This window comes from Narcine bancroftii, chromosome 1, assembly GCF_036971445.1.
Source record: "Narcine bancroftii isolate sNarBan1 chromosome 1, sNarBan1.hap1, whole genome shotgun sequence".
NCBI classification, from domain to species: Eukaryota; Metazoa; Chordata; class Chondrichthyes; order Torpediniformes; family Narcinidae; genus Narcine; species Narcine bancroftii.
In genome coordinates, this window is record NC_091469.1 from 232,681,713 (window position 1) to 232,706,931 (window position 25,219).

General features: G+C 42.1%; 1 protein-coding gene across 3 annotated transcripts in view; it reads left to right on the forward strand.

Moving 5' to 3' along the window:
* Positions 1–1,660: 1,660 nt before the first annotated feature.
* The window catches only part of slc25a46 (solute carrier family 25 member 46), an 85,937-nt gene continuing 62,378 nt past the window's right edge, over positions 1,661–25,219 (forward strand). For all 3 annotated transcript variants that reach the window (XM_069892727.1, XM_069892743.1, XM_069892733.1), the window contains exons 1-3: positions 1,661–1,985; positions 24,039–24,081; positions 24,899–24,956. In XM_069892727.1, coding sequence (XP_069748828.1) covers positions 1,739–1,985; positions 24,039–24,081; positions 24,899–24,956 — 348 coding nt within the window. In that variant the 5' untranslated portion in view covers positions 1,661–1,738. The remainder of the gene's footprint in view (positions 1,986–24,038; positions 24,082–24,898; positions 24,957–25,219) is intronic.

The window sequence follows — 25,219 nt, forward strand, 5'->3', positions numbered from 1 at the left end:
ATACATGCTTAGAACATCATCATATCATTACTTGTCCAATGACTAAAACTGTTGCTATCCTTTCCCTGCTAGCTTCCTGCCTCTCAATCCAACAATGTCTCTCTTATCTTGTAAGTACAAGGATGCATTCACATCTTGTTACAGCCCTGTACAGGGTAACTCCTTACACATTCCCATCTCATGATGTTTTACCTTACAGTATGGGGACAAGCTTCCAGTCTGTTGCCAAAATACAAGCGGAATTTTGTTTAAGAACAAGTTGGGTTCTGGAGGCCGAGGCGTTGCATAAAACATGGAGAGAGCTGGTACACTCCCAGCGAGTTGAAGAGATGGCAGGTCTTGCAAGTAGCAAAGACTGGAAAAGAAGCATCCGCTATGCTGGCAGCCCCTTGCGGTGTCTGATACAAGATGGCTGCTGTGAAGACATGTCCCTGACTGGACCGGTCAGGCTCTTAATTTCATTCAAAAGATGCAAAACAGAAAATGAACCATGTACTGTTCCAGAGAAGAAGGAGTCTCTGAAGAACATCACTCTACGGCCTGCTGCAAGTACACCCGCCTTTACAATGACTTCAGGCGGGTAGATCACCCCTCTGGGACACTGGCTTTGATGCCACAGTCATTGTTTCAGTTTCAGAGGTCTTCACCAATACCACATAGGATGGCACCCACCAGGCTCAGCCCTGTCAGGACTGGTGGTGGTCGAAGAAGTGCACCTCATTCATGCCAGTTTTTGACGACGATGAGGACACAGTACCAATCCAGGATCTGGCGCATGCCCGAGAGCCCGGATCCATCCCATACACCCCTGACCACCCTGCGCTTCACATCACCCCGACGCAGACAGCACCGTCTCCAAGTAGTCAGTCGGTGACCCTGCCTCTAGACACCCAGCCGACGGAACAGCAGGCCACCCCTACCCCTGCTCCCCGCCAGTCCCTTAGATCACCGGTGCAACTGAATCTGTAGTCTTGGGAGTTTTTTTTGTGTTTTTGTTCAAAGACTGAAGGGGTTCTGTTCTAAAAGGAGGGGTGAATGTGGTGATATATTTCCTCTATTGTATATAGTTATTGTTGACTACTGTATATATGTGTGTGTGTTTGTGTGTGGAGCTGGCCCGCCCACTGATGACTCATACCCCACGACTCCTCCCCCCTGTTCCTGCTCAATAAAGGTCGAGCCACCTCTCCCTTCCCTCAATTCCTAGACCAGCAAGGTTCTTCTCGGTGATTACTGATAGTGCACGACTCTACATTTCTAATTCCTCAACATGATACCACGTGCTTCTGCCCTCGCTGATATTTTGACACCAAGGACAACACTAAAGTTTTTTTTAAAAGAAATCTTCCACCACTTCCTCTGGCAGTTGCCCTTTCAAAGTATTTTTTCCCCTCTCACCCGAAACCTATGACCTGCAGTGAGAGGCTCTTCAACCTGGGGAAAAGTCTGAACAAGGCACCTTGTAACAAACAACTCTGCCCCTCACTATTTTCCATCGCCTCCAACACTGCAGGAACGAAATCCCAGCCATGATAAATCAAGGCCTCCCACCTCTTGTGAAGTGAATGACCATGTTGAGCCATTGTAGCCGCAAGAGGCAGGTGCTCTCGTCGCAACCTACAGTTCCCAGAATTCCCGATTCTATTTCCGGTGTGAGATCATTTCCTGTTATTGGGGTGGGGTGGGCGTCGCTCTCTGGTCCACCGACGCTCCCCGTGTGACATTCCTCGCCATTTCGATGTATTCGCGGCGGCCGCAAGATTTCCGTGAGGGGCTGAGCGGTCGAGGTCACGAAGACGCGTCGGCGGTGGGCGGTTATGCGGCCTCGGCAAGGTCATGGGATTGCAGCGATCCTTGGACAACGGAGAACCGGTTCCGGGCACCGACAGCTGGGCCTTGGGGAGAGAGAGCAGCGGCCACCCCGCCCCCAGCCCCACCCAACACTGCGGGGGAGGCCGCCCCAGAGAACGCGGCCGGAACCACTGGCGAGTATTTAGGATAAAGTCTGTGCTGCCGGTGTTGCAGATCGAACAGCCCGATCTTCGGCGATCACCGCTGAGACCGGGCTGGTGGGCATTTCCGCGTGTGGCAGAGGTGACTGGACCAGAGTTCTGCACCGTCCTGCACTCAACTAATGCCTTCAGTTGCCAGTGGCTTCCACTGTCTAAACGATTCCTGAACAGCGGTGGTCAGCACTGGTCCATCTCAATTTATTTCAGGGTGTTGGTTGCTGGATTCCGTTAATGTGGCTTTTGACAGCATCTTCATCCACTTCTGGCATCTGCAATAAGAGAACGCGAGTTAACTCCACCCGCTTAATTGTTATTCACCATCCGTGCCCTCACTAAAACTCCCCTCATCAAACCCCAAAATTTAGTGTGTGCTTCATTTTTTTAAAAACTATGCAATTATGGGTTGGTTGATCATGATACCCTTTAATGTCACTAGACTGGGATAAATAACTTCGATCTGTTTTCAAGGTTTTATTTTAACTTGTTTTTCCATCTTTTTATTGGCTTTTTGAGAAAATGATAGTATTAAATACAAATGATAAAATTTAGGTAAAAGTAAATGAAAATTACATATAGTAAGCAAGATGCATATGATCCATGCTGTCGATTATAAAAGGAAAGTAAAAAGAAAAAAATCCTGTAACTAATGTAATTTCTAACCTATTATCTGAGCTATTACAATCAAAGCCAGGCGTCAATTACTAATTTCAATACTAATAGTTCAAAAAATGAAGAAAAGGAAAAGATTTTTTAATAAAGAGGAAAAATAATTGATCTATAAATTTTGAAAATAACTTTTAAAAAGGAACCCTAAAGAGAATTTTTAAAATTTGTTTTAGGAGTTGAGCACCTAATTCGGAATGCCTCGCACAGAGAGGATGAATGTACACTTTTCAAAATAGTATCTTCAGGAAACAGTTGTTGAAAATCAAGTTCCCAAACATTCTTAACGTTAGATAAAGAACTATTCCTAAATCTTAAAAATTGTTCATAAAGGGATTAAAGTAGTCCTTTCTGATTAGGTCTAAAATTATATACTTCCCAGATGAGATTAAAATTGAAGTCTTGGTGAAGCCTCAAAGTTAAGGATTTTAAGAAACTCCTAACTTGTAGTAAATAGTGAAAAAAAATGTTGATTAGGTCATTTAAATTTGGTAGATAATTGGTCAAAAGAGGCAAGGTTTTGCTCTATAGACAAGAAAGATTGAATGTCGAACCTAGATCATTGAGTATATCCAATGTCTTGAACTGAGGGTTTTGAAAAATTGGACTAATTAATAAAAATCTCTGATAACCAAAATGCTTTCTATATTGGAACCAAATATGCAAAGTATGTTTGACTACCAAATTATCAGTTAGTTTGGAGGGCAAAAAAGGCAAATGTACTCCAAATATTGAGATAAGAGAGTGTATTTGAATGGGTTTAATTTCTATATCAATCCATCCTGAGGCACCTGAATATTCATTATGATGTATCAAAATAATGATCTTTTAGCCATGCACTACTCAAAGTAAAGACACACGAGTGTAGTAAGGTATAGCTCTGCTTTATTAGGGCTGTTTGCCCCAGTTTCCTCATGTCACCGTTTGCATAGCAATAGCGGGACACCTGTGCGCGGGCACACTCCTTCCTACATGATAATACTTTCTTCCCCACACGCTTGTTCTTCTCTGTTGGCTTTGCAGTGGGGCCAGCGCCCTGTTGGGGATGCTGCCTTAGCTATCTGATTGCCAGTTCATCTGCTGGGTCCAGTGCTGCTGTGCAGTCTGTTGGCCCTAGGTTGTGCTCGCCACTCAGATCACCGGCCTGATTGACGTTATGGTGTGAAGCTACATGACTCTCCCCTTCCACCACCCCCCCAGAACTGGCGGTATTGTCTCTGGTGCCCGCAGGCAATGTCTCTGTGGGCTGTGGCGGTCTGCCTTTCCTACGTGGTGCTGGTGTTTCGACTGGGTGAACCGAGTCTAGGTTTGCCGGCTTTAACCTATCTAGGTGAACACCTCTGTCTGGTTTCCAACCTCTAGTTCGAACGTGGTGCTGTTGTTCCATATGACCTGGAATGGACCCTCATACGGCCTCTAGAGTGGCGGATGTTATGGACCCCTGCGAATGAAACATGCTCAGTCTTTCAGGTCTTTGGGTATGTAGGTCCTCACTTGTCCATGCCTGGTTGGTGGAGTTGGGGTCCTGTTGCCAACTCACTCTCGTAGCTTGCGGAGGAGTGCTGCTGCATCGTCTGGTTGCTTGTCTGGAATTGGTGATAATTCGCCGGGGACCACCACTGGGGCTCCATGGACGAGTCGGCGGATGAGGTGTCAAAGTTCTCTTTGGGCGCTGTGCGGATTCCCAGCAGTGCCCAAGGTAGCTCATCTACCCAGATGGGCCCTTGTAGTCTGGCCCTGAGTGCGGACTTGAGGTGCCTGTGGAAGTGCTCCACCAGCGCATTGGTTTGGGGGTGATAGGGTGTGGTGTAGCTGAGCACCCCACCGGCTGGAGGTAAATTGGGCCCCTCTGATGTTATGTGGGAAGGTACGCTGAACCATGCCACCCAGGCGGAGATGAGGGCCCTGGCGCACAAAGTCGTGGAGGTGTCCACCATTGCCACTGCTTCCGTCCACCTGGTGAAGCAATCAACCATTGTGAACAGGTAGCAGTACCCCTGTGAAACTGGTAGGGGCCCTACTATGTCCACGTGGACATGGTCAAACCTCCGTTCCACTGGCTCGAAGTGCTGTGGTGGGACTCTGGTATACTGCTGCACCTTTGCTGTCTGGCCCTGAATGCACACCTGCTGACGTGTTTCTGAAGACCATGCCATATGTATTTGATGGCCATCAGTCAGACCATGGTCCAGATGGATGGGTGAGCTAGGCTGTGGATGGACTCAAAAACCTGTCGTCTCCAAGCCTTTGGAACAATAGGTCTGACCTGTCTGGTGGCCACATTACACTTACTACCTGTGCCAAATGGGATGTTGTAGTCCTGTGATGGCCATCCTGCACTGGGACATCTCTGCGTTGTCTTGCTGCGCCTTCGCTAGCTCCACAAAATCCACTCCCTTTGACAGCATGTGGATACTCTGTCTGCATAAGGCATCTGCTACCACGTTGTCTTTGCCCAAGATGTGTCGTGTCGCACATCTGTGGTGTACTCCAAGATGTTCGATAGATGACATTGTTGATGAACTGACTAGGGGGTCTGAGATTTTGGCCAGGGCAAAAGTGAGGGGCTTGTGGTTGGTAAAGCCTGTAAATGTTCTACCTTTGAAGTATCAGAAGTGGTGGACGGCTAAGTGCGGCGCCAGTAGCTCCCTGTTGAAAGCGCTGTACCTTAGTTTGCTGAAAAAAGCCAACAGCCGCCAGCTCCCTACTATCTGCTGCTCCAGAACGCCACCCATCACCATTCCTGAGGTATCTACTGTCAGGGCCATTGGAGCATCTGCCCTGGGGTGTGCTAAAAGAGTGGCATCCACCAGGGCTTCCTTGGCCTTCCCAAAGGCCTCCACCTACTCTTTGTCCCATGTCACATCCTTGGCCTTATCTGCTATCTGGGCAAATAAGGGTCGCATGATGCCTGGCGCCGAGGGGATGAACCTACGGTAAAGGTTAACCATCCCCATGAACTCCTGCAGTCCTCTGGTCATGCTGGGCCTAGGAAACTTTTGGATGGCCTCCACCTTGCTGGGCAGTGGTGTGGTCCCTTCTTTGGTTATCCTATGACCAAGGAAGTCGATTGTCTCCAACCCAAACTTGCATTTGGCTGGATTGATCATCAGTCCAAATTCACTCAGCCAGGTGTAGAGGTTGCGCAAGTGCATCGTGTTCCTGCCGATCCCTGCTCGCCACTAGGATGTCATCAAGGTGGACGAAGGTGCTTTCCAGGTCTCGGCCCACCATGTCCATCAGCTGCTGAAATGTTTGCACGACATTCTTCAGACTGACCGGCATGCGTAAGAATTCGAACGGGGTGATAATGGTGGTTTTGGGGATGTCTTCCGGGTGTACTGGGACCTGATGGTATCTTTGTACGAGGTCCACTTTTGAGAAGATCTATGCCCTGTGCAGGTTCGCCGCAAAGTCTTGAATGTGTGGCACGTGGTAATGATCTGGTGTGGTGGCCACTTTGAGACGGCGGTAATTGCCTCATGGTCTCCAACATCCCCCCAGTGGCTTTGGGCACCATGTGTAGGGGAGAAGCCCATGGCACTGTCTGACCACTGTACTATGCTAAGATCTTCCATCTTCTTTTAAACTCCTTCTTTGCCAGTTGGAGCTTCTCTGGAGAAAGTCATCTTGCTTGTGCGTGGAGCGGTGGGCCTTGGGTCAGGATGTGATGCCTCACTCTGAGCCAGGCCAACTCAGTGGTGAATTGTGGGGTGGTCACTGTCTGGAACCCTTGTGAGATCTTGGTGTATTCATCCATGTGTCTCTGCACCGAACTGAGGTGGGGTGCCGGGAGCCTGGCGTCCTTCGGGGGAAACTCTGGAAGGTCTGTGGGTGGACCAGTCTCCGGCCTTTCAGTTCCATCAGCAGGCTGTGGGCACAGAGGAAGTCTGCACCGAGAAGTGGCTGCTGGACTGCTGCCAATGTGAACACCCAGGAAAAGTGGCTGTCCCTCAGCTGTAGTTGGACCCTGCATGTGCCGTAAGTCTTGGTGGTGCTGCTGTTGGCAGCCCTCAGTGTGGGGCCTGCTTGTCTGCATCTGATTTCCTGCCCCAACGAGGCAGGACGCTGACCTCTGCCCCCGTATCCACGAGGAACCACCGTCCAGATTGACAGTCTCTCGCGTACAGGAGGCTGTCCTGTTGGCCAGCCATCGTGGTCATCAGTGATGGCTGGCCCCTGACGTTTCCCTGGAATGAGCAGAGGGGTCGACATTGGCGGGCTCTGGAACCCCATCACTGGTGGTAGAAGGACCACTGGTCGTTGGGCTCACCTCCCTTGTGGGAATGCAGTTCTCGGCAGGTTGTTGCAGTTCTCTTCGTGGGGTTTGGTGACGAGCCCCACTGATGCCGAACACTCTTTTTTGTTTCCAGAGGTTGTCCGCTCTGGCTGCAACCTTTCAGGGGCTGCTGAAGTCAGCATTCACTAGGAGCAACTGGACGTCCTCAGGTAGTTGCTCTAAGAAAGCCTCCTCGAATATTATGCAGGGTTCATGCTTCCCAATGAGGGCCAGCACGTCGTTCATCAGGGCCGATGGGGGCCGTCCAAGTGGAGCGGATGTGCTCCTCACTCGCGTCTTGAGAACCCGAAGGTCTCTATGAGAAGAGCCTTGAAAACAGTATAGGCACCTTCAGACAGGGGATCTTGGATGAAATTGGCCACCTGGCTCGCCGTGTCCTGGTCCAGGGTGGTCACCACTTGGTAATAACTGGTGGACTTGCAGTGATCTGGCGGATGTGAAACTGCGCTTCAGCCTGATCAAAACACGTGTGGTCGATTTGTCCAGATTAGCAGTTTCAGGGCGACTGCATGGACTGCTGGTTCGCTCATCGTTGTGGTTTACAAATCGTCTTAACCAGTCAGGGTCAGCAATTGTAGCCACACGCTACTCGAAGTAAAGACAAACAGAGTGTAGTCAGGTATAGCTCTGCTTTATTAGGGATGAAATCCTGATTTTTACATGTTCCTGTTCCCGCCATTTGCCCCAGTTTCCTCACGTCACCGCTCGTATAACAGTAGAGGGACTCCTGCACGTGGGCACATTCCTACATGATGATGCCTTCTTACTTGCGCGGTGTTGGCTGTGCAGCGGGGCCAGTGCCATGTTGGGGATGCTGGCCCCTATCCTGCCTTAGCCGTCTGACTGCTGGTTCATCTTCTTGGTCCAGTGCCACTGCGCAGTCTGCTGGTCCTAGGTTGTGCTCACCGCTTGGAGCATCAGCCTGACTGCCGCCGCGGTGTGCCACTACAATATAATGTTCATTGCTCAGTAATAAAGTCTCAAATTGGGTAACGCCAAGCCCCCATTTTTCTTAGTATTTTGATTTTTTTCAAGCAGGAATGCTTATTTTTCCATATAAAAGAAAAAATAGTTGAGTCAAATGAATCCAAAAAAGATTTAAGAGCAAATACTGGGACAGCTTGAAAACCATACAATAACTTAGGCAGGGTATTTATCTTAATAATATTAACTCTCCCTATTAATGCCCTTGAAAGAGGAGACCATTGTGATAAAGATTTCTTAACATGATTCAATAAAATAAAAAAATTTTCCTTAAATAGGTTTATATTTTAGGAATCTCTAGAGCTGGAATTATCCATAAAATATCTCTTAATGCTGGTCAATTGTCAGGTTACAAATTGAATTTGCAGAAGAGTGAATTAATCTTCCCACTCTTTTGATTCCTCAATCCTTTTTAAAATTGTTAAAAAATCAGTTCATTTATTTAGGTATTACAGGAAAGATCACTAACTTGTTTAAGGAAAACTTTTTGACGTTTTAATTTTTTTAAACCTATGGTTAAAGGGGATATAATGAAGATTCAATAGACTGATTCCTGGGATGAAAGATTTTTTCATATGAGGAGGTATTAATTGGTCTGATTTTTATGGGGCTTTAAAAACTAGGTATAGGGATGAAATCTCTACTGGATTGTCCACAACCAGTGTAAAAACAAAGGCCTAGTGTTGAGATTAGAAGAAACTTTTTTACTCAGTAGTCTTTGGAATCTTCCTTCCAAGTACCATATGGAAGCTCAAATCAATGTGATTTGGAAATGAGTACCCAGTTTTAATCTTGAAGCACAACACCATTCAATTTTTATGTTTTCTATTTTCCGCCAGTCCTTAACCTGTTCACATTGGTGTGAAAATTCCTTTTTCTTCACTCAGCTCACGCATATAAGCTCAATGCCGTCAATAACCTTTAATTATTGACATAGATTGTAAACAGTTGAGGTTCCTGCACAAATCCCTGTGGCAGGTAACTGACTGAAACCTACTGACAAAAAAAAAGCAATTTATTCCAACTCAAACAATGAAAAGCTGGAAGAGAGACTCAGTGAGCCAGACAGCATCCATGGAAAGAAATGGAGAGTGAACTTTTCAGGTCAGGGCCCTTTCAGGTCTCGACCTGAAACATTAACTCCATTGTGAGTCATCATTAAGGACAATTGAGGTGCCAGAGTTTGGAGGGTAGCAAATGTTGTCTCTATTCAAGAAAAAGCTGCAGGGAAAAGTCTGGGGACAAAAAGCTATGAGCCTGACAACTGCACTTGATAAATTTCTAGAGAGTAATCGTTGATGTTTGTCATCTATATCAATGATTTGGATGAAAACGTACATGGCATAATTAACAATTAACTGGATGACACGATAGAAAGTTGCAAGAAATTGGTGCGGGACCTTGATTGGTTGGGGAGGTGGGTATTAGAATGATTGATGGAATTTGATACCAAGAAATGTGAGGTGTTGCCTTTAGGGAAGTTTAACATGGGTAGGACTGATACAGTGAATAGTAGGGATTTGGGGAGTGTTGTGGAGCACAGCTATATAGTAGCTTGAAAGTGCTGTCACAAAGATAGGGTGGTCAAAAAGACCTTGGGAAGATTGGTCTTCATAGTATAGAAGTTGAGAGGTCATGTTGCAGTTGTACAAGATTTTGGAGAACTGTTTTCAGTCTTGGTCACTGCTCTTGGAAAGATACTGTCAAACTGGAGAGAAGATTTATGAGGGTATTATCAGAACCAACAGCCCTGAGTTATTGGGAGAGATTGACCAGGCTAGGGCTTTATTCCTTTGAGTACAGGCCAATGAGGGTTGATCTCGGGTGTACAAAATCATAAGAAGGAATAGTTTGGGTGAATCCACAGTCTTTCGGCCTAAATAGGGGAATGGAGAACCAGAGGGCATCGGTTTAAGGTGGGGAGGGAGGAAAAAGATTTAATAGAAACCTGAGAGGAAACTTTTTTTACACACACAAAGAGAAGTGGGTGTATGGGAAAAGCTGCCAAAGGAGATGGTTGCGGCATGAACTATTGCAATGTTTAAGAAACCTTTTGATGGAGGGGAGGTTTCGAGGCATATGAGCCAAATGCAGGCAGGTGGTGCTAGTGTGGGTGGGACATTTTGGCTGGTGTGGAGAGGTTCGGCTTAAGGGCCTGCTTCCACTCTATGACCTGTATCACTGTGGCTCTTTGTTCAAAATTACAGCGTGTGTAGTTCTTCTGTTTCTTGAGGTTATTCCTGCTCTTTGGTTCTCCCAGGGGCCATCCATTTCAATTCCCCATCCTATTCCCTCGTTGATAGCTCTGTCCATGGTCACATGCACTTCCAGACTGAGACCACCTACAAATTGGAGGAACAGCACCTCATCTTCCATCTGGGGTCCCTCCAACTGTATGGCATTCATGTAGACTTTGCCACTTTTTAACAACACTCTCTCTTTCTCTCCCTCTCTCTCCCCCTTCACCTCCCCTACCTTTTCCCTGTCTCCTTTCACAGAGCCAAAAAATCAATTATTGCCTTTCCTCGTATCCAATTAACACCTTTTGGCTGTTTTCTGGATTCCTTCACCCTGGTAATACATCTATGAATATTGCAAGACTGGCTGAGTTCCTCCAGCATTGGTCTATTTTTAATACAATCTTGGAGTGAAACACAAAAGTTTGCAGATGCTATCAGTTAACCAATCCATCCATCCAGCCCTGAAAAAGGCCACTGTTTTGCAGAGGACTTGTACTCTGTCTGCAGTAATCGTGAGCATACAGTTTCATCTCATTTTAGCTCTCTTTCCCACTCCCACACCAGCCTGTGTCTCCTCTACCTTCTCCATTACTGCAGATCAGTCAAATGAACGTCATCTAAAATTTTGCTTGGGTATCTTGCACAAATGAATGGTGAGAAGAGTGAATTTTTCAATTTTATGACACCAGTGATCTCTCACACTCACCTGTCCATCTAGATTTGCTTCTCCCTTTGTTTGCCTTTCTCATTCCCTTTGAAAACTGTGTTTGATCTGTAAATTATCTTTCCATCTGGTTCTATCTTTGTCTTACCCCTCCATTTTACCTGGTTCAACTCATCATCCCCTCTTCATCTGGTTCTACCTATCACTTACCAGCCTGTATCCTACCAGCCTTTTTTTAAAAAACTTTATTTATTTGTTCAAAAAATAAATAATACATGACACATACAACAATTAACCATAAACATGAATGTTATTTTTCATATATATATAAAAAAAGAGAAAAGAAAAGAGACCCCCCCTTCAGCCAACTCTCCTAAGGAGAGCCATAAAGAAAGAAAAAATATTAATTAAATATAGATATTAAGATCTAATCAATGTAAATTGAAATGTAAATATTCTGAATATAACGACCACTTATTAATAAAAAATTATAATTATCACGCAAAGCATACGTAATTTTTTCCATTATTAAACAATATTTCATCTCATTATGCCATCTATTAATATCAATCATATTTGTATCTTTCCACATACTAGCAATACATTTTTTCGCTACGGATAAAGCTAAATATACAAAAGCAAGCTGAAACTTATCTAATCCCAAGCCTTTTAAAGGTTGCAAACTACCCAATAAAAATACTGTTGGATCTAAAACTATTTTAATCTTATACAGATATTCTAAAAATGATTGTATTTTCTTCCAAAAAGATTGTATATTATATATATATTTCTTTGGCTTGGCTTTGCGGACGAAGATTTATGGAGGGGGTAAATGTCCACGTCAGCTGCAGGCTCGTTTGTGGCTGACAAGTCCGATGCGGGACAGGCAGACACGGTTGCAGGGGAAAATTGGTTGGTTGGGGTTGGGTGTTGGGTTTTTCCTCCTTTGCCTTTTGTCAGTGAGGTGGGCTCTGCGGTCTTCTTCAAAGGAGGTTGCTGCCCGCCGAACTGTGAGGCGCCAAGATGCACGGTTTGAGGCGATATCAGCCCATATATACATGACCAAACGGCATGAAAAAAAAGTTCCAACCGTATCACCACATCTAAAACACAAGTCTGATTCATGAAAACCATACTTTTTTAATTTTTCAGGTGTTAAATATAATTGATGTAAAAAAATTATAGTTAATCATTGCATAACTGGCATTTATCAATCTAGTTACATTATCATAACAAATATGTAACCAATCATCTTCGGAAAAAATAAAACCAGTATCCGCTTCCCATTTACTTTTAGATCTATCCCAACCATTTTTATCCACACCATCCTGTAATATTTGATACATAGATGAAATATAACCCTTCTCTGGTACCTTCATACGAAAAGTCTCAAATTTAGTCATTTCAGGGGAAGTGGCAAGATGGTGTAGAGTCTAGATGTGTAATCTCGACCTCTCTGGCCTGACTTTTAAGAACCTGTTTTTAACTCTTTGTTTTCAGGTTTAAATTTTTTAAAACTTAGTTTAAAGTATCAAGGAATTGTTATGGCTATTAATGGTAAAAAGATTAAACCTCAAGTACTGAAGAAACTACACTTTTGGAGTGTTGAAGATTTAGAGCCTAAACAGCCTCCTATGACTTCAGGTTTGTTTTCTTTCAAGTCTAAATCACGGAGATTGCCTGTGGGAGCTGAAAAAAATCGCTGGAATTACCCGTTCTCAGGAGGAAGGTGTGTGTGCCCCCGATGTGGATACCGATCCTGGCAGCCTGCCAACTTTAACTTTAATGGAGGGGGCACGCAAGAAAATGATTTCATTGTCTGAAATACCCCAGGATATACTCCAATCTGAATATTTTGGTCCTTTTTGTGAGTTTTTGAAGCAACAATGGGCTGTGGGGGGAGAACAGCATCGGCCCCCTGAGGAAGTCGGGGTGCCGTCGCTGGGAGTCCAGACTCGCAGTAAAACTGTTAAACTGCCTGTTGTTGAGATGCAGCAGGAGCTGCAGTTACCTGGTTCTGCCACTACGCAAGAGAAAGCAGGGCTGAGCTTTTCTGAATTACAATGTAAACAGCAGATAAAACAAGGTCTTTATCATTCAGCCTATGTTGAATGAAATGTCTCAAAGGCTCAGTTTGGGAATGGATACAGTTAAGATACGTTTGGAAGCAGTTTGTGAGGATTTTAAACAATTTCAGGCTGCTTTTTTGAAATGTCAACTGCAAGTGGCTTCTTATACAGAAAAAGTGTTGGAGGTGGAAAAATCCGTTAAAGAATTGCGAGAACGTGAGAGGGAGTTAGAGAGGAAAGTGGATTATTTGGAGAATCAAAGTAGAAGGAATAATGTGAAGATTGTTGGTTTGCCAGAAGGTATGGAAGAACAAGATCCTCTTCGTTTTTTTACAGAATGGATTCCACAAATACTGGGACAGGAATTTTTCTCTGGAGGTCTGGTATTGGAAAGAGCTCATAGAGCCTTAAGAAGAAGACCTTTGTCTGGTCAACCACCGAGACCCGTGATAATTCGATGTTTGAATTATTTGGACAGAGAAACGATACTTTGTTTAGCAGTGCAAAACGCGAGACGACGACAAGCTCCATTAATGATTCAGAATAGTAGAGTTTTTTTCTATCCTGATTTGAGTGAAGAGGTTATTCAGCGTCGGCATCGATTTAATTCAGTTAAAGAAGTTTTGTGGCGTAAAGGTTATAAGTCTACTTTTCGTTATCTGGCAGTGTTGAAGGTGTTTTGTAGAGACTTTCAATCTCGGTTTTTTGAGAATGAGCGTGAAGAAATGAGTTTTGCTGACTCGTTGCCAGATGTAAGAGGACAAAGACGTAGCCCACCATTGTCTCCAAAAGAAAAATCTGGTTGTTCTGGAAATGGAAGAAACGGCAGAAATGGGAGAAATGGGGTCTCTTGAAATGGGGTCGCTGAGACTGGAATCCCTTGGATGAATAGAAGAACTTTTTTATTTTTACTTTCCTTTTATGTCATTATGATATTTTGTTGTTATTCTTTGTTTGGCTGGTGGGGGAGAGATTTGCTCTATGTTCTACTAGTCATCAGCCACTGGTGGGTGATCCACACCCAAGTTTTGTTTAGGGATTGTTTCCTTTTATATTTTTTTAATTTTCATTTTATTTAGACTTTACTTTGTGGTTTCTTTTTCTCCTAATAGAGGGCCTATTTACATTGATCTGAGTCTTTATATATTGATATTATTAGCTTTTAGTAATATTAGTGGATATGTCAAAGTTGAAGTTTGCTTCCTTTAAACAATCCGATTAAGCGTAAGCATATTTTTGTTGAGTTCAATCTTTGGTAAAACATGTGTTCGGTAGAGATATGATTTTATTTGAAATGATTAAATTTGACAATTTTCTTATGAGGGTACCAGAGAAGGGTTATATTTTAGTTATGTATCAAATATTACAGGATGGTATGGATAAAAAGGGTTGGGATAAATCTAAAGGTAAATGGGAAATTGATATTGGTTTTATTTTTTCCGAGGATCATTGGTCAGATATGATTTGTGTTCTAGATGTGGTAACGCTGTTGGAATTTTTTTTTCATGCGGTTTGGGATTAGATAATCTTTAATTTGCTTTTGTGTATTTGGTGCTATCTGTAGTGAAAAAATGTATTGCTAGTACATGGAAAGATATGAATATGATTGATATTAATAGATGGTATAATGAGATGAAGTATTGTTTAATAATGGAAAAAAATACATATGTTTCGCGGATAACTATAGTTTTTTTTATAGTTGTTATATTCAGAATATTTACATTTTGATTTATATTGACTAGATTTTAATTTGTATGCTTAACTTTTTATTTTTTTTTCTCTCTTTTCTTTATGGCTCTCCTTAGGAGAGTTGGCTGAAGGGGGGGGGGGTTTCTTTTTTTTCTTTCTTTTTTTATATATATATAAAATATAACGTTCATGTTTTGTTTATTGTTATATATGTTGCTTATTATCTGTATTTTGAATGAATAAATAAAGTTTTAAAAAAAATTTAGTCATTTCAGGTAAAATCATATCTCTACCAAACATACATCTTACCAAAGATCGAATTTGATAATATAGAAACGAAGAATTCTTATCAATACCAAAACCTTCCCTCATCTGATTAAAAGATAAAAATTTACCCTCTTTAAAACAATCTCCCAAATTTTTCACACCTTTAAATCTCCAATGCAATAAACTTTGATTATGTATTGAAAAAGGAATGTTGATTATTATACAATGGAGTCAAAGCCGATAATTTACCCCTAGAGCCTGTCATTTTATTTTTCTTTATCCATAACTTCATTAAATGTTTTAGTATAGGCACATTATATTGTTGTAACCAATTTATATTCCATCTAAACAAAAATTGATGTATTTCAAATTCAGAAATATTTGCCATCTCAATTTTGGCCCAACTAGGAGGCCGTACCAAATCCATCAATGAACTAATAAATTTAAGTTGGGCTGCTTCATAATAATTTTGAAAATGTGGTATATGTAATCCCCCTAACCCATATTTCCAAGTTAATTTATTCAAAGCCACTCTCGAAAATTTACCTTTCCATAAAAACTCACTAACTATTTTATTCAAATCTCGAAAAAAAAAAATGATCAAGTAAATACGGAATAGATTGAAACAAATATTGTATACGTGGAAAAATATTCATCTTAATTGTATTTATCCTACCCATTAAATTAATAGGTAAATCTTATCCTACCAGCCTTGATCCAACTCTTGACCCCTCTCCCTCACAATTGTACTGCAAATATACTTTTAAGTTTTCCTTTTACCTCTCAGTCCAGATACAGTATCTTGACCCAAAGTATCAAGCATGTTTTTTTTTAACTACCACAAATGCTGCTTGACTTTGTTTTTCCATGCAGGGCTGTTTATTAAACTCCCAAATTTAATCCAGCTTTCTGAATGCTTTCTGAAGGACCAAAATACTCCGATTATACATGGCTTCCCTTCCATAAATCCATGTTGATTCAATCATCAGTTGTAACATTTTCCCTACCACTGATGTTAGTTTAACTGGTCTGTAATTGTATTTTCTTTCCCTCTCAAATACTGAACAGCTCCTTCTACTGGAAGAACGAGTTTCACTAAATTGATAACCTTCCAGTTGCAATTGAGGGTAGTCTCTATGACAGAGTCCTGTGTTACATTGCTGTTCAGGATGAACCTCAACAGAAGCTGCATCATCTAATACATTTAAATTTTTAATTTAGACATGCAGCATGGTGTAAAGGTTAAAATGTGTAAAGGTTCCATTATTGTCACGTAATACTTGCTTGAAATTCTTTTAACTTTTGTTTACTGTAAGGCAGATGGAGAGTCACCATTTACAGATACTTACAGCACCTGGTGTTCCTAGGTGATCTCCCATCCACAAGTACTGACTAGTCCTGTGCCTGCTTAGCTTCTGAGATCAGACAATCCCAGGCGCATTCAGGCTATTAGGTAACTGGCCCTTCTGGCCCATAAGCCCATGCTGCCAAATACCCCAATTAACCTACAACCCTCTGTATGTCTTGAAGGGTGGGGTGAAACTGGAGCACCCAGAGGAAACCCACGCAGACACGAAGAAAGTACAAGCTTCTTTGAGTCAGTGCCAGATTTGAACTTAGGTCACTGGTGTTGTAATGGCATTCGCAACCTGCTGGGGGCAAGAACAAGGGCATTTAAGGCGGGGATCAAGATCTCTACAAGAAGAACAGGTATGACCTGCGGAAGGGCCTCTCTGAGGCAAAGTGGCAATTCCAGAGGAAGCTAGAAACATACTTGCCAGCTACGGAAGGGAGTGCAGGACATGACAGCCTACAAAGCAAGGGCAAATGCCATAGATGGCTGAGGTGCGTCATTACCTGATGAGCTGAACACCTATGCCTGCTTAGAGAAGGAAAACCAGGCAGTGTTTACTAGAGTCCCTGCAAAGGCTGCTGATCTTGTGATACCTGTCTCTGAGAACAATGTTAGAATATCATTCAAGAGGGTTAACCCTCATAAGGTGTCAGGTCCTGACAGCACACCTGGCAGGGTACTGAGAAAATCTGTGCCAACTAGCTGGAGTGCTTACAGATATTTTCAGCCTCTCCTTGCTGCAGTCAGAGGTTCCCTCCTCCTTCAAAAGGGCATCAATCATCCTGGTGCCCAAGAAGAATAGTGTGAGGTGCTCAAGGACTATAACCCAGTGGTACTAACTTCTACTGTGATAAAATGCTTTGAGAGGCTGGTCATGGCCAGAATTAACATGTACATGAGCAAAGATCTGGACTTGCTGCAATATACCTATAGTTGCAATTGCTCCACAGCAGATGCAATATCGCTGGCTCTCCACTCAGCTCTGGAACACCTTAAAAACAGCAACTCATATAGACAGCTTCTCTTCATCAACTACAGCTCAGCCTTCAATATCGGTACTTGTCAAGAAGCTACAAACTCTGGGCCTCTATATCCCCTCTGCCACTGGATCCTTGACTTTCTCATCAGAAGACCACAGTCAGTATGAATTGGAAACAATGTCTCCTCTTCACTGATCATCAACACAGGTGCACCTCAAGGATATGTGCTTAGACCACAGCTCTACTCATTATACACCCACGACTGTGTGGCCAGGCACAATTCCAATGCTATCTACAAGGTTGTCGATGGCACCACAGTTGTCGGCAGAATCACAAACTGCAATGAGGAAACGTACAGGAGGGAGATGATCAAGTCTTTGAGCGGTGTCATATCAACAACCTTGCGCTCACTGTTAACAAAACCAAGGAGATGATTGTGGACTTCAGGAGGGAGTCTGGGGAACACAACCCAGTCCTCATCGAGGGCTCAGTAGTGGAGAGGGACAAGAACTTCAAATTCCTGGGTGTCCACATCTCCGAGGATCTGTCCTGGAGCCTCCATGTTGAAGCAATCACGAAGAAGGCCTGCCAGCGCCTATACTTTGTGAGGTGTTTGAGGAGAGTTGATATGTCACTGAAGAGTCTCGATAACATCTTCAGGTATACTGTGGAGAGCATTCTGGCTGGATGCATCACTGTCTGGTATGGAGGTGCCAAATCTCAAAATAAGAAAATACTCAAGAGTTGTTAACTCAGACTGCGACATCACGGGCATCGGACTTTACTCCATCGAGGACACCTATATGAGGCAGTGTCTTTAAAAAATCAACCTCTATGCTAAGACCCCCGTCACCCAGGCCATGCCCTGTTCACTCTGCCAACATCGGGAAGGAGGTACAGGAGCCAAAAAACGAGCACTCAGCGGCTCAGGGACAGCTTCTTCCTGAATAATCAATGATCCAAAATCATTGCCTTACTTTTCATGCACTATAATTTTTTTTGTATTGTTGTTGTAAGATGGCTTGTAATATGAATGTTGGGACTGTGATGCTACTGCAAAACATCGAATTTCGTGACTTGCTCATGACAATAAATTCTGATTTTGATTGCTCTAACTGCTATGCTAACCGTACCACCAATTTTCCCAATTTCCAAATATTCTTGATTAAATTATAAATGTAGTTTTGTCTCCAGAGCATCCCAATACTTATGACCAATGAGAGCTGTTAAATTGTTATACTGTTTAAGAGATCTTTTAAAAATGTTTGAATATAATTCATATGTTTTCAGTGGGAAGAAAGGTCACCTTTCCATTAGCAAATATTTAAGTATTAAAATAAAGTAAAATAAAATAATTCAAACACTTGCAGTGTCTTTTATTTACAGTCTTTATCTTCCAAACGCCAATGCACTGTTGTTAAACAGCGGAGCTGATATATTTTTTTAAAAGTACATCTGGGTTCTCTCCAGTACATCTGCTGACTCGTTAGTTCAGTGACAGCTAGCGGTCTGATGACTGTTGTCATTCAACTTGATTCAACCCATTAATCTGTAAACCAAAGCAAGTTAAATATGAAAATGTAAGATCAAATAGGTATTGTGCATAGATCCCAGTGCAACTGGGCAAACAAAAATTGTCAGTGAAAGGTAGCTTCTAATGTACACCTGGAGGTGCTTTGTGATCATTAATTGACTACATCTATCTATAAACCAGATAATTATCATGAAAGCCTCTTGAGGGTGGTTAGCAAAATGCTGTAACAGCTCCAGCGATTGGGACCAGACTTGGGTTCATATCCTGCGCTGTCTGGAAGGAGTTTGTACATTCTCCGCGTGTCTGCGTGGGCTGCTTTTTCTGGGAGCTCCAGTTCCTCCCACCATTCAAAACATACTGGGGCTATAGGTTAATGAGATTGGGCGGCACAGACTTGTGGTCGGAAATGGCCTGTTCCCATGCTATATGTCTACATTCAAATTCTGATAGTCACCACAATGACAGCTGGAAATTCAAGGCTAGTAAAAGTACAGAAAATGCATGATATTTTGTATGACACAAGTGAAGGAATTTGTGGGTTCAATGTGTAGGGTTGACTCTGTGGTGGATTTAGTAGAGCTATTCCCATAGCTCCTGCAGCCTGGGTTCATTTCTGATCTATGCAGAGATCACATATTTTGCACACAATTCCTCTTGAATCTTGGCGATGTGTCATTCACTAGGTTAATTCTTCTTCTTTGGCTTGGCTTCGCGGACGAAGATTTATGGAGGGGGTAAAAAGTCCACGTCAGCTGCAGGCTCGTTTGTGGCTGACAAGTCCGATGCGGGACAGGCAGACACGATTGCAGCGGTTGCAAGGGAAAATTGGTTGGTTGGGGTTGGGTGTTGGGTTTTTCCTCCTTTGCCTTTTGTCAGTGAGGTGGGCTCTGCGGTCTTCTTCAAAGGAGGTTGCTGCCCGCCAAACTGTGAGGCGCCAAGATGCACGGTTTGAGGCATTATCAGCCCACTGGCGGTGGTCAATGTGGCAGGCACCAAGAGATTTCTTTAGGCAGTCCTTGTACCTTTTCTTTGGTGCACCTCTGTCACGGTGGCCAGTGGAGAGCTCGCCATATAATACGATCTTGGGAAGGCGATGGTCCTCCATTCTGGAGACGTGACCCATCCAGCACAGCTGGATCTTCAGCAGCGTGGACTCGATGCTGTCGACCTCTGCCATCTCGAGTACTTCGACGTTAGGGGTGTAAGCGCTCCAATGGATGTTGAGGATGGAGCGGAGACAACGCTGGTGGAAGCGTTCTAGGAGCCGTAGGTGGTGCCGGTAGAGGACCCATGATTCGGAGCCGAACAGGAGTGTGGGTATGACAACGGATCTGTATACGCTTATCTTTGTGAGGTTTTTCAGTTGGTTATTTTTCCAGACTCTTTTGTGTAGTCTTCCAAAGGCGCTATTTGCCTTGGCGAGTCTGTTGTCTATCTCATTGTCGATCCTTGCATCTGATGAAATGGTGCAGCCGAGATAGGTAAACTGGTTGACCGTTTTGAGTTTTGTGTGCCCGATGGAGATGTGGACCAAGGTAAACTAGGTTAATTAGTGTGAAGGCAATTGGTGGAATCTGAATAGAATTGATGGGAATCTGGGGCACATACTTTGAGAATGTAAATGGCTGATAGATGGTCATAGTAGGCCAAAGAGCTTGTACTGTTCTGTATGAATCCAAAAATGACCCGCTGAAGCATAATCTAAATTGGAAAACCAAAGAGATGTGAACCTTTTGTAAAGAACATCCTAAATAATTAAGGAAGTGTCAAAACCTTAGGTTGAAAATCTCACAAAGGGTGGTGGGTGTAAGTATGATTGCAATGTTTAAGAGACATTTAAACAAGGGAAATTAATCTCTGCATAAGCTCTTATCTAAATTTTGAAAAGCTACAAGTCATCCTTGGCCTTTCCTCCCCCAGTGAGAGTCAGAGCTTTGCAGCATGTTGAAGATTTGTTGAGGCAGAGTTCTGGGAACTCCTGAATTAGTGGGTCAAGAATCAGTAAAAAGCCAGTCAATCATGCAGAGGTTCAGTGGGTGGCCATGTAAGATAATGACCTTGTCCAAATTTGTCAGGTGGTGATAAACAGATTTATGACTACAAGTAATGATTCATGCACAGAGTCTAAGAAAAGTTCATGAAAATTTTTTTTGGAAAATCTTTTTCAGTATTTTTATTGGTTTCATCAAGTAACTGTTAAACACATAAGGTACATGATAATAAGATAAAGTATCAACACATCACATGGAAAATAAAATAAAAGCTAATAAAAACACTACTAATTTCTGGAAAATCTATGTTGGTGATTATAGGTTGAACCCATTTGGACAGAGAATTGATCATCTCTGATAATGGGAAATATTAATGTTAGAACTAGCTTTAGGATTAGAGATGGTATGGAGCAAATGTGTTGTGGAATATGTGCGTCAGTACTTTGTTTACAATTGAATCTTCTGTTAGTCGATCTAATCTGTTTCACTAATTCCCAATCGTTATTTTCTCATGGTTATTCTATAGGCTTTTTTTATTTGAATCAAGTCTACAAATTAAATTAGACTTGTCAGGAATAACTGTTTTTCATTTCACAAAATATTAGATAAAAAGTTTTTATTTGCAATAAATATAATTTTATTTACTCATTGCTAATATTTTTAGCCATATAGTTTTTTGGGTCAAAATGATTTTGCTAAGAGCCAAAGGCGCATGGGGTTAGCAGGTTAATGGTCACTTGGGTGTTTGGGTGGTATGGGCTCATGGACCAGAAGAGTCTGTTATCGTACTGTATGTCTAAAATTATTTTTAAAAATTAAAATGACCTATGACCAACAGGGTTATGGACCATGCTGGATGATCAGATTGGGTTTGTTAAATCAACCAGCATAGAAATCATGGACAGAATGGTAACTGCATTTAAAAAAAAAAATTCTGTGATGGATATTCCATCTCAGTATTGTGTTCTTGGATTTCTTTTTACACTGTAAATTCACTATTTACCTAGCCTCTCATTGTTTGGCAGAATGCAAATTTCATACATACAGCACTGGAAATCTGAATTAAAATGGTCCTGAAACTGTGAGGCACAAGCTATACTCCCTGTGCTGCCCTAAATTAATTGATGCATCCTGATCCAATATCGATGAATATCAAGACTTGTAAAATACACAAATCAAAAATTGGAAAATAGTTAAGAGATTTAATTGCAGAAAGGGTGAATCATAGCAGAATGATAAAATGATTAAATATTGAATCAGTATTCATGACATTAAAATTTCTTTCTTAATATGATGAAGCAAAATGCAATGGATGCTGGATTTTGGAAATGAAAATAAGAAAATAAATATTTTAATCAGATAGCAAGCGAGGGGAAATTCATGCGGTCATTTATCTTGCAAGATCAAGAAATGTCGTCGGCCTCAAACTTGAATTGATTTTTCTGCCCTGGTGTCATCTGACCTCTTGGTTGCCTTTTTTTTCTTCATGAAATTAGTAAGTTAGTGATATTAAATTTACAAGAGGAATTTTAAAAAAAATTGTTTAAGTGCTGCCTTTGTCCTAGTGTTATTTGATAAGGTGCAAATGAGCCCCCATCTCCAATCATTGAAATTTGGGCAGTGAGTGCATTCGCTCTGCTGTTGGGACGGAAGCTGATATGTTACTGAAGGAACAATTTTATTTTGTTAAGATGATATGAATTGGTGTCGGTTAGTATTCCTCCGAGAGTTGGAGAGGTGCTTGAAGGATTTGGAAGTTGTTGCAGTGCATTTTGTAGATACTGTCCACTGCAAATACAGTGCAGCACTAGTAAACGGGGGAATGCATCCCATAGGACTGAAAAACGTGGGAGCAAAATTGGAGCATTCGGCCCATCGAGTCTGCTCTGCCATTCAATCACAGCAATTTAATTCTCCCTGACAGCACCATTCTTCTGCCTTCTTCTCCTAACCCATGATACCTTTTTAATCACCTTCCACTTTAAATGATTCCTTGTCTCTGTCCTAAAGGGCTGTCTTTTTACTATGAGCATGCTCCTGCCCTTAATCTCTCCCACTGCTGGAAACATCCTCTCCATGTCCACTCTATCCACGTGTTTTAGTATTAAACAAGATTCAATGAGATCACCCCCAAGATCAATCAAATGCTCCTCTTGTGTTCAATATCTCATCCCTCAGATCATTCTCATAAATCTCGACCCTCCCCGATGCCAGAACATCCAATTTTGGATATGGGAACCCTAAACAGCTCACAATTCTCCAAATGTGGTCTCACCAACAGCTTATAAAGCCTCACCTTTTATTCTGGACCTTCTGAAATGAAGGCTAACATTCAATTTGCTTTCCTTACTACCAATCAACCTGCAAGTTAATCTTTAGGGAATCCTGCAGCAGGATTCCCTAAGTCCCTTTGAACTTCTGAATTCTCTCCCCACCCTACGCTGCAAACTTGTTCATAAAGCTATCCATTCCATCATTCAGATCATTACTGTATAACATGAAATGTAGTAGACCTAAATACTGAACCCAGCTAGAAAAAGGCACCCTTTAAAGCTATTAGAACCACACAATATTGCAGAAACAGGCCCCTCAGCCCATCTAATTTGTACTAATCTATTCTGCTGATCTGCACCTCTTCCATCTGTCAAAATTGCACCTCATTCCACACTCTCCTTCCTCTTAATTTACTCTCCTCATTTAAACATTGTAACTTTCACTCTTAACCCATGTCCTCTCGTTCTTGTCTCACCTGACTTGAGCGGATAAAAGCCTGCTTGCATGTTCTCTTTGCCTTCTGCCGGTCAGCCAAACTTCTATCCAAGTTAGTACCTATCGATGTTTAGCAGCCAAGTGTGGCACCCTGTCAAAATCCAAGTAAACAACATTGACTGCTTTGTCTATCCTGTGCTTGTTACTTTCTCAAAGAATTCCAACAGATTGGAAGATTGACAGATGTGCATCCATTTTGAATGGAATGAGATGCTTAAATTCAGTTATCTGTCCAAATGGAGGTTATTCCATTACAGTCCTGACTTATGCCTTGTCGACATTAGAAAGGCTCTGGGAAGTTGGGAGGTAAGCCAGACCTTGTACTCATTCTAAACTGCTCTTGCACACATGGTGTTTGAGGTTGGTCTGTTTCAATGTTTGATCAGTGAACCATTGCCCCCACCCCATTTCATCCTTTTATACTGAAATAAAGCTAGCTTGGAATGGGAAAGAGGAAAAGTAAATGTGTTAAGTATGTTTTGAAAAGCATTTATAGTAACTGTATCTTGTTCCTTGTTCCAGATCAGCGAAATAGATTTGCAGGATTTGGCATTGGTCTTGCAAGGTACTGGATTTATTCTTCAAGTTTCTGCTGGAATTTTAAGCTTGCTTTCTAACCAAATAATATGTTGTATCTCTTAAATTGATAAGGATGTGTGATATTGTGAACTTTACACTTTGTTAACTGAATGGTACAAAGGAAAACTAATTTATTTAAAATGTAATTGGAAAGAACTATGCATCAAAAATATATATTGCAAGGTGTATTTTGCAGAGTAGAATAAAGTAAACTATTACAATTTATTTTAAATTTGAATTGTGTATACTGCATTTGGGCATAAATTGATGATGGACCAAATCTTGCTGGATTGTAATTGTTATTATCTTTGCCATGTTCCATTCTTGTCCGACTTCTTTTTGTTAGTCGAGAACATCCCAGACTGTGGTGTGGATTGGCCACAAGCCAAATACTCCAGAGAGCTTTGATAGCTAGAAAGCCAGCAAATTTAACTAAAGCATCTTTAAAAAAAAAAAGAATTTATCGAGTTATTTTTTTAAAATAATAGGAACTTGCCTTTTCCTTTGGTTCAAAGGCTTTCGCATTTTCTATGGCAATCAAATGAATCCATACAGCAAGTTCCACCACCGCCACAAACCAGGGATTTCCCTGAATGCACAAATGGAATTTTGGCAATCCAGAATCTGTCAGGAGGATGAGAATTTATCATTGTTTGTGCCTGTGCAGAAGTCCTGGTCTTCATTTCAGAGTTGTCATTCTAGCAAGATTCAGGCTGATGTAAATTCTTACTTATTTTTTTAGAAAATTTGTTGATTTAGTAATTTTTTTTGTACTTGTATCTAATTCTGCTCTTTTCTTAAAGTCTCTTCACAGAAAATGTTTTAGCACATCCCTGTATAGTTTTTCGACGGCAATGTCAGGTATGATGTTTTGTAAGGTTGTCTTGATGTACTGACAAAAACTTACTGAAATCAAAGGAATGGGAGCCAATCTTCCCCAGAATCACCACAGATAGGTATTCCCAATGAGGTCTTGTGATCTAGAGTCACAAAATCATTAGACTTCTTACAGATTTCAGTGATCTTCTACAACCCTCCTAATTGAGCTTGTGTTTGATGAAACCCGGCATAAGCTCAGCAGTCCAATTTCAATGAATCGGCAAGCTTGCTGCTGAGTGAAGAAT